The sequence below is a fragment of the Theropithecus gelada genome, chromosome 12 (genome assembly GCF_003255815.1).
Source record: "Theropithecus gelada isolate Dixy chromosome 12, Tgel_1.0, whole genome shotgun sequence".
Lineage (NCBI taxonomy): Eukaryota > Metazoa > Chordata > Mammalia > Primates > Cercopithecidae > Theropithecus > Theropithecus gelada.
This window is the reverse complement of record NC_037680.1, coordinates 13,904,154-13,920,871: the sequence shown is the minus strand read 5'-3', so window position 1 is coordinate 13,920,871 and position 16,718 is coordinate 13,904,154. Positions and strand designations below refer to the sequence as shown.

At 46.0% G+C, this 16,718-nt stretch overlaps 1 protein-coding gene across 1 annotated transcript in view; it reads left to right on the top strand.

Annotated features, from left to right (window-relative positions):
• The window catches only part of LCT (lactase), a 57,392-nt gene that overhangs the window by 27,527 nt on the left and 13,147 nt on the right, over window positions 1-16,718 (top strand). The window contains exons 7-12 of the mRNA XM_025405053.1: window positions 1,918-2,563; window positions 4,902-6,452; window positions 7,491-7,759; window positions 10,118-10,408; window positions 11,062-11,260; window positions 15,377-15,579. Of these exons, the coding sequence (XP_025260838.1) occupies window positions 1,918-2,563; window positions 4,902-6,452; window positions 7,491-7,759; window positions 10,118-10,408; window positions 11,062-11,260; window positions 15,377-15,579 (3,159 nt within the window). The remainder of the gene's footprint in view (window positions 1-1,917; window positions 2,564-4,901; window positions 6,453-7,490; window positions 7,760-10,117; window positions 10,409-11,061; window positions 11,261-15,376; window positions 15,580-16,718) is intronic.

The window sequence follows — 16,718 nt, the reverse complement described above, 5'->3', positions numbered from 1 at the left end:
AAAAAAAAAAAAAAAAAAAAAAAAAAAAAAAAAAAAGAAAAAAATGTCTTGGGACAGGCATAGTGGCTCACACCTATAAACCCAGCACTTTGGGAGGCCGAGGCGGGCGGATCACAAGATCAGGGGTTCGAGACCAGCCTGGCCAACACAGTGAAACCCTGTCTCTACTAAAAATACAAAAATTAGCCAGGCATGGTGGCAGGCACCTGTAGTCCCAGCTACTCGGGAGGCTGAGGCAGGAGAATTGCTTGAACCCAGGAGGTGGAGGTTGCAGTGAACCGAGATTGCGCCACTGCATTCCAGCTTGGTGACAGAGTAAGACTCTGTCTCAAAACAAAACAAAACAAAACAAAAAAGTATTTTATTATTTTACAATATTTCCTTCCAATCTTGGCTTCTTTGCATTTATGATGTTGTCACAGGGCACCTCAGATTGTTGTTCACTGTTTACTTGATATCATGTCATTAGCACTTTTACCTATTATTAAGCGGTCGCTATGACTATTTTTGATGGTTGTCTAATATTCCACTGAGCTCCCTTCCTGACACTGGCTAATTTAGAAGAAAGACATCCTTGCTTAAGGAGCACAGTTTGCCATTCGAGTTTAGAACTCAATTAAGGACTAATATTTGGGATGTGAGAAGCAGCCAGGCGTTTTAGTGATTATGGAATATTTTGACATGAAATTCTTCAGAGGTAAGTGTCATCCTCTTCAGATGATAAAAAGGAAAAAGGAAAGCAAGCTAAGATTTAGCAAGCTCACTCCTGCTCTCTGAGTTTCTGCTCAATGCTTTATATACACTTATTTAATCATTCCAGATGGATCCATAATTACCCACTTCTTGCCAACAAGTCAGCTGAAGTTGAGAGAGCAAATTGTCCAGGTTAACAAGTTAGTGACAGAGTCAAGATTTAAATCTAGGCTTGTTATATTTCAGACACCCTCCTTTTGTCCCTGCTTCCCACAAAAAGCTGTTGCTGTTTGTAAGAGCATGAGTTAAGTCTACAAAGAAACTCCTAGTTTGGTTTTTCTTCTGAGAGTCCATTAAATAGAAAGAAGAACAAATAGGCAGGAAAGAGCCCTCCTCTCCCTTGTGTGCTAATTAAAATAATCTTCCCCATGGACTAATTTCTCAACAAGCACTTATTAAGGACAGAGGCAGAATAGCAGTGTGGGTAACAGTAACAGGCTTGGAGTCAGACTGCCAGGGGCTTGTTCTCACTTTACTCCTGACTCTGGGCCTTGTGGAGTTACTGCACAGCTCTGGATCTTGTTTTCCCTATCTCTATAGTGGTGGTAATAATTGTACCTGCCATATGAGGTTGTGGTGAGGATTACATGAGAGAATTCATTAAGTAGTAGGTGCCCAATACATGTTAGTTGTTATTGTTAATGTGGTTGTTGATGCTGTTGTTATTTTGTTGACAATGTTGAAGAATTGCTGTTGACTTGTTGACTTTGCTGATGATATTGGTGTGGACTTGTTGACATTGTTGACTTGATATTGTTGACCTTTTCACATTGGTGTTGACTTGCTGATGCCGTTCATGTTGGTATTGATGTTATTGATGTGAACATCATTGGTATTATTGACTTGTTGACATTGGTGTGGATTTCTTGACATTGTTGACTTGTTGACATTGTTAGTATCAGTCTTAACTTGTTGTTTATGTTGTTAACTTGTTAACTTTATTATTGACTCGTTAACATCATTGACGTTAGTGTCAATGTTGTTATTTGTTGATGACTTGATGTTAACGTTAGTGCTGATGTTGTCAATATTGACACTGTCAATGTTGTTGTTGTCTTTATTGACTTGTTGACATTGTTGTTGACTTGTTACTGGTTCATTAGTCCTGTTGTTATCATTGTTGTTATTACTAATCACTATATTTCCTTCTCACTTTTTCACAAGGTGGCTCACTTGGTCCTCAAGGCTCATGCCAGAACCTGGCACTACTACAACAGCCACCATCGCCCACAGCAGCAGGGGCATGTGGGCATTGTGCTGAACTCAGACTGGGCAGAACCCCTGTCTCCAGAGAGGCCTGAGGACTTAAGAGCCTCTGAGCGCTTCTTGCACTTCATGCTGGGCTGGTTTGCACACCCCGTCTTTGTGGATGGAGACTATCCAGCCACCCTGAGGACCCAGATCCAACAGATGAACAGACAGTGCCTCCATCCTGTGGCTCAACTCCCCGAGTTCACAGAGGCAGAGAAGCAGCTCCTCAAAGGCTCCGCTGATTTTCTGGGTCTGTCACATTACACCTCCCGCCTCATCAGCAACGCCCCACAAAACACCTGCATCCCTAGCTATGATACCATTGGAGGCTTCTCCCAACACGTGAACCATGCGTGGCCCCAGACCTCATCCTCTTGGATTCGTGTGGTGCCCTGGGGGATAAGAAGGCTGTTGCAGTTTGTATCCCTGGAATACACACGAGGAAAAGTTCCAATATACCTGGCCGGGAATGGCATGCCCATAGGGGAAAGTGAAAATCTCTTTGATGATTCCTTGAGAGTAGACTACTTCAATCAATATATCAATGAGGTGCTCAAGGGTAAGAACAATGGATGTGCCAGTGATTGGAAAGTGGGTGGTACTTCTCCAGGTCTTCATAATTTTGTTTAATGGGACAAAGAAAGTCTCCTAGGGAAATGGAGCCAAAGAAAGCATTATTGGTAGTAATAATGGGGAGTCCTTCACATCAGCTTCCTAACTCTCTTTCCCAAAGGTTCATTCATGTCATTAATATCTTTGCTCCTGTGATTTTTGTTTTGTTTTGTTTTGTTTTTGGGACAGGGTCTTGCTGTGTTGCCTGCTGGAGAGCTGGAGTGCAGTGGCATAAACATGGCTCACTGCAGCCTCAAAGTCCTGAGCTCAAGCCAACCTCCCACCTCAGCCTCTTTAGCTGGGACCACAGTGCACACCACTATGCCTGGCTTTTTTTTTTTTTGACACAGAGTCTCTTCACATTGCCCAGGCTGGTCTCAAACTCCTGGGCTCAAACAGTCTTCTCACTTCATCCTCCCAAAGTGTTGGGATTACAGGCATGAGCCACCATGCCTGGCCCAATGTCCTTACTGCCTAGAATACCTCCCTCTACATTCTGCCCATCTGAGTCCTATGCAATTATCAAGTCTCATCATCTTTTTTTTTTTTTTTTAAGAGTCAGGGTCGGCCGGGCGCGGTGGCTCAAGCCTGTAATCCCAGCACTTTGGGAGGCCGAGACGGGCGGATCACGAGGTCAGGAGATCGAGACCATCCTGGCTAACACGGTGAAACCCTGTCTCTACTAAACACATACAAAAAACTAGCCGGGCGAGGTGGCGGGCGCCTGTAGTCCCAGCTACTCGGGAGGCTGAGGCAGGAGAATGGCGGGAACCCGGGAGGCGGAGCTTGCAGTGAGCTGAGACCCGGCCACAGCACTCCAGCCTGGGTGACAGAGCAAGACTCCGTCTCAAAAAAAAAAAAAAAAAAAAAAAAAGAGTCAGGGTCTTGCTTTATCACATAGGCTGGAATAAAGTGGCCTGTTCATAGCTCACTGCAGCCTCACACTCCTAGGCTCCAGTGATCCTCCGGACTCCAACCCATTAACTCTTCCCTCATTGCTCCAGCCACACTGGTCTTCATTTCCTCTAATTGACTATAAAATCTACATTCTATGCCATTGATTTTGATCCAATGGATCCACAACTACGGTCTGATTCTTGCCTAACGTACTATTTCATATGTCTTTGTATTCCAATTGGAAAGGTATGACAAATAGGTTTCATCTCACAGGTCAGTCCTCAGTTAACCCAGGATGTTCTTATCTTGAGCTCATTAACTTAATTACATCTGCAAAGATCCTTTTTCCAAATAAGGTTGTATTCACTGGTACCAAGGGTTAGAATTTAGACATATCTTTTGGGGGCCACCATTCAATGCACTGTACCAGGGAATATATGTTTTAGGCTTTATTTATTTCTTTATTTTAATTTTTATTGTTTTAGACAGGGTCTTGTTCTGATGCCCATGCTGGAGCACACTGGCATGATCTTGGCTCACTGCAGCCTTGACCTCCTGGGCTCAAGCGATCCTCCCACCTCAGCCTCCCAAGTGGCTGGGACTACAGGCACACACCACCAGGCCAGGCTAATTTTCTTTCTTTCTGTCTTTTTTATAGAGAAAAAAGACAGAGTCTGGTCATGTTGTCCAGGCTGGTTTATTTCTTTTTTAAAATATGAAATATGTTGTCACTTAATGTCAATATTACTAAACATAAATAAGGAAAAGCAAAAGCATATTGTTAAAAGATTGATTTATGTATTCCATATAAAACCAAGACATCCTGGTGGTAACACATGGGACACATCCCTCCACTATTTATTTGAAGATGAGGATGCTCCTTTGCTTTGAGATTTATGGCCACAAAAGTGGCCTGATGTTTTGTGAGGATCTTGTGGATTTTCCTTTTATCCATTCTGAGGAGGAAAAAGGGTGAACATTTACGGGGTAACCCAACTCATCCCCAAAACTTTCATGTCAAAAGGAACACTTTTTAAAATCAACATTAGTAACAGAGACTATACTTCTAATTTTTCAGTAAAAACTATTTTATTGAAAAACAGTCCTCGCTGGTCCAAGGTAATAACTTAGTTGACTGTTCACAACGAGTTACAGATCAAACAGCTTCTAATACCCTGCTCCCCCTTCTCACTACTGCACTGACTGGTCTTCAAAAGATAAATAAATAAAATAGAGGTGTGCTAGCTCACTCCTGTAGTCAGTCCCAGCTACTTGGGAGGATCACTTGAGTCCAGGAGTTTGAGACCAGCCTGGGCAACACAGTGAGACCCCATCTCAATTAAATAAATTCATAAATAAATAAATCTAATTTTTATTTTTCTTCACAGCTATCAGGGAAGACTCCGTGGATGTTCGTTCCTACATTGCTCGCTCCCTCATTGATGGCTTCGAAGGCCCCTCTGGTTACAGCCAGAGGTTTGGCCTGCACCATGTCAACTTCAACGACAGCAGCAAGTCAAGGACTCCCAGGAAATCTGCCTACTTTTTCACTAGCGTCATAGAAAAGAACGGTTTCCTCACCAAGGGGGCAAAAAGACTGCTACCACCTAATACAGCAAACCTCCCCTCCAAAGCCAGAGCCTTCGCTTTTCCATCTGAGGTGCCCTCCAAGGCTAAAGTTGTTTGGGAAAAGTTCTCCAGCCAACCCAAGTTTGAAAGAGATTTGTTCTACCACGGGACCTTCCGGGATGACTTTCTGTGGGGCGTGTCCTCTTCCGCTTATCAGATCGAAGGCGGGTGGGATGCCGACGGCAAAGGCCCCAGCATCTGGGATAACTTTACCCACACACCAGGGAGCAATGTGAAAGACAATGCCACTGGAGACATCGCCTGTGACAGCTATCACCAGCTGGATGCCGATCTGAATATGCTCCGAGCTTTGAAGGTGAAGGCCTATCGCTTCTCTATCTCCTGGTCTCGGATTTTCCCAACTGGGAGAAACAGCTCTATCAACAGTCACGGGGTTGATTATTACAATAGGCTGATTGATGGCTTGATGGCAAGCAACATCTTTCCTATGGTGACATTGTTCCACTGGGACCTGCCCCAGGCCCTCCAGGATATCGGAGGCTGGGAGAATCCTGCCTTGATTGAGTTGTTTGACAGCTACGCAGACTTTTGTTTCCAGACCTTTGGTGACAGAGTCAAGTTCTGGATGACTTTTAATGAGCCCATGTACCTGGCATGGCTGGGTTATGGCTCAGGGGAATTTCCCCCAGGGGTGAAGGACCCAGGCTGGGCACCATATAGGATAGCCCACGCCGTCATCAAAGCCCATGCCAGAGTCTATCACACGTACGATGAGAAATACAGGCAGCAGCAGAAGGGGGTCATCTCGCTGAGCCTCAGTACACACTGGGCAGAGCCCAAGTCACCAGGGGTCCCCAGAGATGTGGAAGCCGCTGACCGAATGCTGCAGTTCTCCCTGGGCTGGTTTGCCCACCCCATTTTTAGAAACGGAGACTATCCTGACGCCATGAAGTGGAAAGTGGGGAACAGGAGTGAACTGCAGCACTTAGCCACCTCCCGCCTGCCAAGCTTCACTGAGGAAGAGAAGAGGTTCATCAGGGCGACGGCCGACGTCTTCTGCCTCAACACATACTCCTCCAGAATCGTGCAGTACAAAACACCCAGTCTAAACCCACCCTCCTACGAAGATGACCGGGAGATGGCTGAGGAGGAGGACCCTTCGTGGCCTTCCACAGCACTGAACAGAGCTGCGCCCTGGGGGATGCGAAGGCTGCTGAACTGGATCAAGGAAGAGTATGGTGACATTCCCATTTACATCACCGAAAACGGAGTGGGACTGACCAATCCGAACGCAGAGGATACCAGTAGGATATTTTACCACAAAACCTATATCAATGAGGCTTTGAAAGGTATGTGAGGGTTCAGTTCCCTTTAAAGAAACCTTCCCACATTCCCTGGGTCATGTGCCTGAAATGTTTTGCCAGGATGATTTATGAGCCCCCAACAGGTCTCTCTCTTAGGTCCCAACTCCATAATTCTTTATCTGTTTGGGGGTTATATGCTCCTTGAGAAGCTGGGGAAAAGGCTATGGTTGTCTCTGCAAAGGAAAAGCACAAACACCACACACACAGGGTCCCCAGCAGAATATTCATATTGTCGTGGGTCCATTCGTTCATTATTTTAGGTGCTGGGATACAGCAATGAACAAAACACAAATTTCTGCCTCCTTAGAGCGTATCTTACGCACGTAAAACAAGAAAGTTGTGTAAATTCAAACTTCCTTTTTTTTTTTTTTCTGAGATGGAGTCTTGCTCTGTTACCCAGACTGGAGTGCAGTGGCCATCACGCCCGGCTAATTGTTTTGTGTTTTTAGTAGAGACAGGGTTTCACCATGTTGGCCAGGCTGGTTTCAAACTCCTGACTTCAAGTGATCCACCTGCCTCTGCCTCCCAAAGTGTTAAGATTACAGGTGTGAGCCACTGTGCCTGGCCTAAAAATCAACTTTTTGTCTCATTGATCTTTTTTTTTTTTCTTTGAGACGGAATCTCACTCTGTTGCCCAGGCTGGAGTGCAGTGGTGTGATCTTGGCTCACTGCAACCTCCGCCTCCCAAGTTCAAGCAATTCTCCTGCCTCAGCCTCCCCAGTAGCTGGGACTACAGATGCATTGGGCTTAACTTCCTAAGTGGGCTGAGGCTCTTGAATTTGGGGCATGTTTCTTTACCCCAACAGAAGAATTTGATTTGGAGATGATCAGTCATTAATGCTTGCTGTGGAGTCATAGGTACTGGCAAAAAAGTAAGATCGACAGATGACCTGTTGGTCTTTCAGGGCGTATGTCACTTTTAGGACAACAACCTTGAATTGAGGAGCTGACACTGGGTTGGCTGCGTGGAGGCCCTGACTCCTGGTGTCAAGCTCTCCTCTGCTCCCTTTGGGATGTTCCCAGCCTACAGGCTCGATGGTGTAGACCTTCGAGGGTATGTTGCCTGGTCTCTGATGGACAACTTTGAGTGGCTGAATGGCTACACGGTCAAGTTTGGACTGTACCATGTTGATTTCAACAACACGAACAGGCCTCGCACAGCAAGAACCTCCGCCAGGTACTACACAGAGGTCATTACCAACAACGGCATGCCACTGGCCAGGGAGGATGAGTTTCTGTACGGACGGTTTCCTGAAGGCTTCATCTGGAGTGCGGCTTCTGCTGCATATCAGGTGAGGAGTTCAGGGTGGTGGGACACCATTGACCACACACCTGCCCTGCACCAGGCTCTCAGTTCAGTGCTGGGAAGGGCAGATGTATGAACAGGAGATTCCAGCAGACCCATGGAGGGGCAGCATGGGGTCTGGGTGGTCCTCTTCCAGACAGCCTGGCTTCTTCACAGCCTCAAATTTACCCAGACCAGCATGGTGAGCCTGGCTGTCTTGAGATGAGTGCTTGCAGGGCCAGGTAGAGCAGGGAGAGCCTGGGCAGAAGCACTTGGGCAAAGACACACAAATACAGTCACGCATCGCTCACGACAGGGATTTGCTCTGAGAGGTGTGATGTTAGGCGAGTTCGTAGTTGTGTGAACATCACACAGAGTACACTTACACACACCTAGATGGTATAGCCTACTATACACCTGGGCTACATGGTATAGCCTAGTGCTTCTAGGCTACAAACCTGTACAGCCTGTTACGGTACTGAATGCTGGAGGCAGCTGTAACACAGTGGTATTCGTGTATCTAAAAGGCACAGTGAAAATATGGCATAAAAGCTGGACAGGGCACTTACCGTGAATGGAGCCTGCAGGACTGGAAGTTGCTCTGGGTGAGTCAGTGAGTGAGGGGTGAGTGAATGGGAAGGCCTGGGCATTACTGTACACTACTGTGGACTTTATGAACACTGCACACTTATGCTACGCTACATTTATTTTTTAGATATTTTTCTTTCTTCAATAACACATTAACCTTAGCTTACTATAACATTTTTACTTTATTAACTTTTTAATTTTTTAAACTTTTTTACTCTTTTGTGATAATGCTTAGCTTAAAACAAGCACATTGGTCCAGGTGTGGTGGCTCACGCCTGCAAATCCCAGTGCTGTGGGAGGGTTGCTTGAGCCCAGGAGTTCAAAACCAGCCTGGGCAATGTGGCAAAACCCTATCTCTATAAAAAAGTCAAGGCCGGGCGCGGTGGCTCACGCCTGTAATCCCAGCACTTTGGGAGGCTGAGGCGGGCAGATCACAAGATCAGGAGATTGAGACCACAGTGAAACCCAGTTTCTACTAAAAATACAAAAAAAAAAAAAAAAAAAAATTAGCCGGGCACGGTGGCGGGCACCTGTAGTCACAGCTACTCAGGAGGCTGAGGCAGGAGAATGGCGTGAACCCGGGAGGCCGAGCTTGCAGTGAACAGAGATCACGCCACTACACTCCAGCCTGGGGGACAGAGCGAGACTCCGTCTCAAAAAAAAAAAAAAATCAAAAAGATTAGCCGAGTGTGGTGGTGTGCTCCCATAGTCCCAGCTACTCGGGAGGCTGAGGCAGGAGGATCACTCAGCCTCCCAAGTAACTGGGATTACATGCACATGTCACCACACCCAATGATTTTTTTATTTTTAATTTTTTTGTAGAAATGAGGGTCTCACTATGTTGCTAGGGCTGGTCTTGAACTCCTGGCCTCAAGTGATCCTCCTCCCTTAGCCTCCCAAAGTGCTGGAATTACAGGTCTGAGCCACAGCACCTGGCCTGCATGTGCTATACTTTTATACTGCTGGCCACATGGTCAGTTTATTGACATGAGCACCACCAGAAACATGAATAATGCAGTGCTCTACAGCGTTATGATGGCTACAAAGCACTAGGCAATAGGAATGTTTCAGCTCCATTATAATCTTATGGGACCACCATCATATATCAGGTCCATCATTGACCAAAACACTGTTCTACAGCCCATGACTATGACAAGTCCCTGCTGGACCCTTTTATTCCTCAGCTAGATCCTTCCAAGCAGGCCGTTTGCTCACGTTGGCTCTCAGCATGGACCTGAGCTTATTCTGATGTCCTAACAACATCACATTGCTCCTGTATTCATCCAAAATGAGGCTCACTCCTACAGAAAATAGGATGGTTTTATTTTTTCCAAGAAAAATGGAATACGAAAAGGCGAGTGACTTGCCTGGCAGTTAATGATGGTTCCTGCTTTCCATCTTCTGCCTGCGTCTGTCTCTGTGCAAGAGTGGGCCTGCTGCATGTGTAGAGAAAGCCGGGGGAGTTCCGAGACTGAGTGGGGGCCAGAGCAGGCTCCCAGAGAAGGTAACCACACTTGGCTAATGTTTTTGATTTTTTTATAGAGATGGGGTTTTGCCATGCTGCCCAGGTTGGTTTTGAATTCCTGGGCTTGAGCGATCCTCCCATAGCACTGGGGTTGTTGGTGTGAGTCACCACACCTGGACCAATGTGCTTGTTTTAAACTAAGCATTATCACAAAAGAGTAAACGTCTTGACTTGAGACTCACCCAGTGGCAGAAAGGAAGCTGCAAGTGCTTGACAGAATGACCTAAGTAGACCTTGTCTTGTCATCTTGAGATCGAAGGTGCGTGGAGAGCAGATGGCAAAGGACTCAGCATTTGGGACACATTTTCTCACACACCGCTGAAGGTTGAAAACGACGCCGTCGGAGACGTGGCCTGTGACAGTTATCACAAGATTGCTGAGGATCTGGTCACCCTGCAGAACCTGGGCGTGTCCCACTACCGTTTTTCCATCTCCTGGTCTCGCATCCTCCCTGATGGAACCACCAGGTACATCAATGAAGCGGGCCTGAACTACTACGTGAGGTTCATTGACGCACTGCTGGCTGCCAACATCCAGCCTCAGGTATGGTGGGGCCTGGTCAGGCCTCGGGAAAGTCCACATGCGGGAACCAGCGGGGCTGGGGGAGCACCTTTATCGTGTAAACGAAATGCTGGTTTCAAATTTAGCTTTTGTTGTTGTTGTTGTCATTGTTGTTGTTGTTGTTTTTGAGATGTAGGTAGTCTCGCTCTGTCCTCCAGGCTGGAGTGCAGTGGTGGATCTCGTTTCTCAGCCTCCTGAGTAGGTGGGCTTATAGGCACGCACCACCATGCCTGGCTAATTTTTGTATTTCTAGTAGAGACAGGGTTTCACTGTATCGGCCAGGCTGGTCTCAAACTCCTGGCCTCAAGTGCACCTCAGCCTCCCAAAGTGCTGAGATTATAGGTATGAGCCACCGTGCCCGACCTCAAATTTAACTTTTTAATTGTTGGTAAAGTCATATGGTGCAGAATTCAAAAAGCATAAAAGAGCTTCCTTCCCAACTTTGACCTCAGCCATCTAGTTCTCCATGAAAGCAATTTATCCCTTTCCTAAAAGAAAAAGAAAAAAATCTTTGAGCCTTTTTGTCTTATAAGTCACTCTCAGGATTAGCAGCAGACATTGATGCTGGCACATCTAACCTAGGGCTTCCCATGGAAAGCACGATTGATGCAACAGCTGATCTGGCTTCTTCCCAGGTGACCATTTACCACTGGGACCTACCGCAGGCGCTTCAGGATGTGGGAGGCTGGGAGAATGAGACCATCGTGCAGCGGTTTAAGGAGTATGCAGATGTGCTCTTCCAGAGGCTGGGAGACAAGGTGAAGTTTTGGATCACGCTGAATGAGCCCTTTGTCATTGCTTACCAGGGATATGGCTATGGAACAGCGGCTCCAGGTAAGTCCCAGCCCTGGCTCGTCGGCTCTTTGGATCATGGCATTCTTAGCACATCAAGAGTTGAAATCCAAATGGCACAGGAGGAGGCAGCAAAGAAAGCCCCATAGCAGAAACCCTGCTTCTTGCTCAGGGCTGTAGAGGTTTCCCTCCTGACATTGCATTGCTAACCATGAATTTCCCATCTCAGTACCTCAAGGTGGGTTCATTTCTTTGCTCTGTGACTCTGATCGGCCTCAGGTGGGCAGCTCTCTGAGATCAGAGATGTGGGCAAATTGATGTGGGGAAGGACAGTTTGTCAGGCTGTACAGATCTGCAGTCTGTTTCCACAATTCCCAAACCCCAGAGGTTCTGACAATTGGTTTGGCTGACCTGAGCTCATTTAACAGTAGTGAAAGCTGACTCGAACCAACAGGAGGCTGCTCATGGTCTTTATTGCACTGAGCGAACATTCCTGTGTTCTGCTGCACAGATATCAGTGTGCTTGACTATGGAGAGCTGTCCCGGGCCCATGGGGCTGGTAGGTACTTTTTTCAAAGGAAACATTTAATTCCAAAACACATCTGAACCTAAAAGATTTTTTTTCTTTTATCTTTGGTTGATATGCAGTAATTGTACATATATGAAGGGGTGGCCTTCCCCTCCACACCTGTGGGTATATCTCATCAGGCGGGACGAGAGACTGAGAAAATAAATAAGACACAGAGACAAAGTATAGAGAAACAACAGTGGGCCCGGGAGACCAGCACTCAGCATACCAAGGACCTGCACCGGCAGCGGTCTCTGAGTTCCCTCAGTTTTTATCGATTATTATTTTCATTATCTCAGCAAGAGGAATGCGGTAGGAGAGCAGGGTGATAACAGGGAGAAGGCCAGCAAGAAAACATGTGAGCAAAAGAATCTATGTCATAATTAAGTTCAAGGGGAGGTACTATGCCTGGATGTGCACGTAGGCCAGATTTATGTTTCTCTCCACCCAAACATCTCAGTGGAGTAAAGAATAACAAAGCAGCATTGCTGCCAACATGTCTCGCCTCCCGACATAGGGCAGTTTTTCTCCTATCTCAGAAATGAACAAATGTACAATCGGGTTTTAAACCGAGACATTCAGTTCCCAGGGGCCGGCAGGAGACAGTGGCCTTCCTCTATCTCAACTGCAAGAGGCTTTCTTCTTTTACTAATCCACCTCAGCACAGACGCTTCACGGGTGTCGGGCTGGGGGATGGTCAGGTCTTTCTCATCCCACGAGGCCATATTTCAGACTATCACATGGGCGGAAACCTTGGACAATACCCGGCTTTCCAAGGCAGAGGTCCCTGCGGCTTTTCGCAGTGCATTGTGCCCCTGGTTTATTGAGACTGGAGAATGGCAATGACTTTTACCAAGCATACTGCTTGTAAACATTTTGTTAACAAGGCACATCCTGCACAGCCCTAGATCCCTTAAACCTTGATTCCATACAACACATGTTTCTGTGAGCACAAGGTTGTGCAAAGTAGTTGTTAATTTGTAACAGATTAACAGCATCTCAGCAAAGCAATTTTTCAAGTTACAGGTCAAAATGGAATTTCTTATGTCTTCCCTTTCTACATAGACATGGTAACAGTCTGATCTTTCTTTTCCCTACACATATATATGGAGTACAAAATATATTTTGATACATGTATACAAAGTGCTATGATGAAATCAGAGTAATTAGTGTATTCATAACCTTAAACATTCATCATTTATTTGTGTTGGAAACATTCTGAGTCCTCTTTTCTAGCTTTTTGAAAATACACACTCAATTCTTTTTTTAAAATTATTATTTATTTATTTATTTATTTATTTTGAGACAGAGTCTCACTCTGTCGGCCAGGCTGGAGTGAAGCTCACTGCAACATCTCCCCCGGGCTCAAGCAATTCTCCTGCCTCAGCCTCCTGCGTAGCTGGGATTACAGGCATGGGCCACCATGCTTGGCTAATTGTTGTATTTTTAGTAGAAACGAGGTTTCATTATGTTGGCCAGGCTGGTCTTAAACTCCTGGCCTCAGGTAATCCGCCCGCCTCAGCCTCCCAAAGTGCTGGGATTACAGGCGTGAGCCACTGCACCCAGCCTAAATTCTTGTTAACTATATTCACCCTACAGTGCCACACATCACTAGAACTTCATCTTCTTATCTAGCTTAACTTTGTATCCATTAACCAACCTCTCCCTATCCTCCCTCCCCACTACCCTTCCCATCCTCTAGTAATCACAATTCTACTCTCTACTGCTAGGAGCTCATCTTTTTAGCTCCCACATATAAGAAAGAACATGCAGTATTTGCCTTTCTGTGCCTGACTTATTTCACTTTACATAATGACCTCCAGTTCCATCAATATTGTCACAAATGACAAGATTCATCCTTTTTTATGGCTGTGTAGTATTCCATTGTATATAAATGCAACATTTTCTTTATCCATTCATCTGTTGATGGACACTTAGGTTGATTCCATATCTTGGCCATTGTAATAGTGATGCAATAAACAGGGAGATGCAGGTATCTATTTGGTATACTGACTTACTTTCCTTTGGATAAATGCCCAAAAGTAGGATTGCGGGATCCTTAAGGGTTTTGAATAAGAAATTGTGGACCTATTTTTGTGCCTTGAGAACCATCCAGTTTCCCTTTCCTTTAGTTCTGAGCTAATGAGAATAAATTTGTGTTCATCCATGTGATTCCCCAGAACACTGTGTAACAGCTGGAAAGAGCCACCAGAAGATGTGCCTCAAATCGTTATCAGAGGCATCTCCATTGGTCCTAGGTCGCCTCTTTGGTTTATACTCCTTCAACACATGAGAGGCGCCTCTCTTGGAGCATTCACTGTCGGGGATCTCTGTGTCAGCTGCTTGCATTAGCTATATTCTCCAACCCTAACGATCACAGTGGATCCCCAAGGAGCTCCAGATTATCAACTCCTGTCAATTCATTTGAGCCCGGGAGTTCAAGGCTTCAGTGAACCATGATCATGGCACGACTGCACTCCAGCCTGGATGACAGTGCATGACCCTGTCTCAAAAATAATAATAGGGCAGTTATGGTGGCTCATGCCTGTAATCCCAGCACTTTGGGAGGCCGAGGCGGGTGGATCGCCTGAGGTCAGGAGTTCAAGACCAGCCTGACCAATATGGGGAAACCCCATCTCTACTAAAAATACAAAAATTAACGAGGCACGGTGGCGTGCGCCTGTAGTCCCAGCTACTCAGGAGGCTGAGACACGAGAATTGCTTGAACCTCTCAGCTCACTGCAATCTCCGCCTCCCAGGTTCGAGCGATTCTCCTGCCCCAGCCTCCTGAGTAGCTAGGATTACAGGTTCATGCCACCACAGCTGGCTAATTTTTTGTATTTTTAGTAGAGACGGGTTTTGCCATATTGGGCAGGCTGGTCTTGAACTCCTGGCCTCAGGTGATCCATCCGCCTCAGCCTCCCAATGTGCTGGTATTACAGGTGTGGGCCACCCTGCCCGGCCTGGGTTGTCTTTTAAGTTTAAAAAAATAAATCATTTGTACATGTAGTCCTTTCTGAATATAACATTGGTTTGAAGCTAACTCAATAGAAAGAAACTCCATCTCTTTAGTCTCTCTAGTTTGACTATAGTAGCTAACAGAGTTGGGCTGCAATGTCACACTTCAGCTTCAGGTGTCACCATCTGATTTGATTTGCTTCAGCCTAAGCATTTCTTAAATTGGGGGCTTTAGATTCTGTGACAGGTATCTCTATTATGGGTATTTTGCCTGAGACATACGAGCCACTCTTCTGGAGGAGGGGGACAGAAACCACCATTTATCAAGTGTCCTTCCCTTTTCCAGACACAGTGCTGCTGTGGGTGGGTTTCATATACGTTTCATTTCCCTCTAACAAGCACTCTCTGCTGCCCATTTCACCAGGGAGAAAACTGAAAGGCTGAATTACTCACTCAAAATTACACAGCCAGGTAATAAGAGGGAGAGCCAGGGTTTGAATTCCAGTTTTCCTAATGCCAGAATCTACACCTCTTCTCCCAAACACAGAGGGGACATCTGCAGGTAGGGACTAACAATCTCGGTCACATCCATTCTATCCATTTTCTGTTGACGTTCATGTGTATGTTTCCAGGAATCTTTGTTAGGCCTGGCACTGCCCCCTACATTGTTGGCCACAACCTAATAAAGGCTCATGCTGAGGCCTGGCATCTGTACAACGATGTATACCGCGCCAGTCAAGATGGTGTGATTTCCATCACCATCAGCAGTGACTGGGCTGAACCCAGAGATCCCTCTAACCAGGAGGATGTGGAGGCGGCCAGGAGATATGTTCAGGTCTGTTTTTCCTCTGGACACTTGTTCTTACTTTTGTCCATCTTTCCTTCCAGCCTAATGGAAACAGATTGTGAATCAAATATTTAGGGTGTGGTGGCTCATGTCTGTAATCCCAGCACTTTGGAAGGCTGAGGCAGGAGGATTGCTTGAGGCTAGGAGTTTGAGACCAGCCTGGGCAACATAGCAAGATGTTGTCTGTTAAGAAACAAAAATTATTAGGACATGGTGGCACACACCTGTAGTCCCAGCTGCTCAGGAGGCTAAGGTGGGAGCTTGAGCCCAGGAGTTCAAGGTTGCAGTGAGCCATGATTTCAGCACCATTAAACTCCAGGTGACAGAGGGAGACCACCCCCAACCCAAAAAAAGAAGAATGGTTAGGATCTAAGCCTAGTTTTGCTATTGCCTGATTTTGTGAGCTTGGGATAATCATCTAACTTTTTCATGCCTTAGTTTTCTCGTCTTTGAACTGGAGATGCTCTACCCACCTCATAAGTTTGCTGTGATGAAAGTGATAAGGTCTATGGGGTTAGGTTGTCTTTAAGTTTTTAAAAATCATTTGTACAGGTAATTATTTCTGTAACATTGGTTTGAAGTTAACTCATAGAGAGAAATTTCCAAATCTCTTCAGTCTCTCTGGTTTGACTATAGTCACTAACAGAGCTGGGCTGCAATGTCACACATCACCTTTAGGTGTCGCCATCTAATTTGATTTGCTCCAGCCTAGGCATTTCTTTTTTTTTTTTTTTTTTTTTTGAGACGGAGTCTTGCTCTGTCACCCGGGCTGGAGTGCAGTGGCCGGATCTCAGCTCACTGCAAGCTCCACCTCCCGGGTTTATGCCATTCTCCTGCCTCAGCCTCCCAAGTAGCTGGGACTACAGGCGCCCGCCACCTCGCCCAGCTAATTTTTTGTATTTTTTTTTAGCAGAGACGGGGTTTCACCATGTTAGCCAGGATGGTCTCGATCTCCTGACTTTAGATTCTGTGAAACTCATTAGTGCCCCTAATTTGCCAACTCAGTGAGTTTAAGAACAGCATCTTTTGGTCATGGAATTTCACCCCTAGGAAGTAGAGACATTAGTAGGAAGCTGGCTGGGCATGGCGGCTCACACCTGTAATCCCAGCAGTTTGGGAGGCTAAGG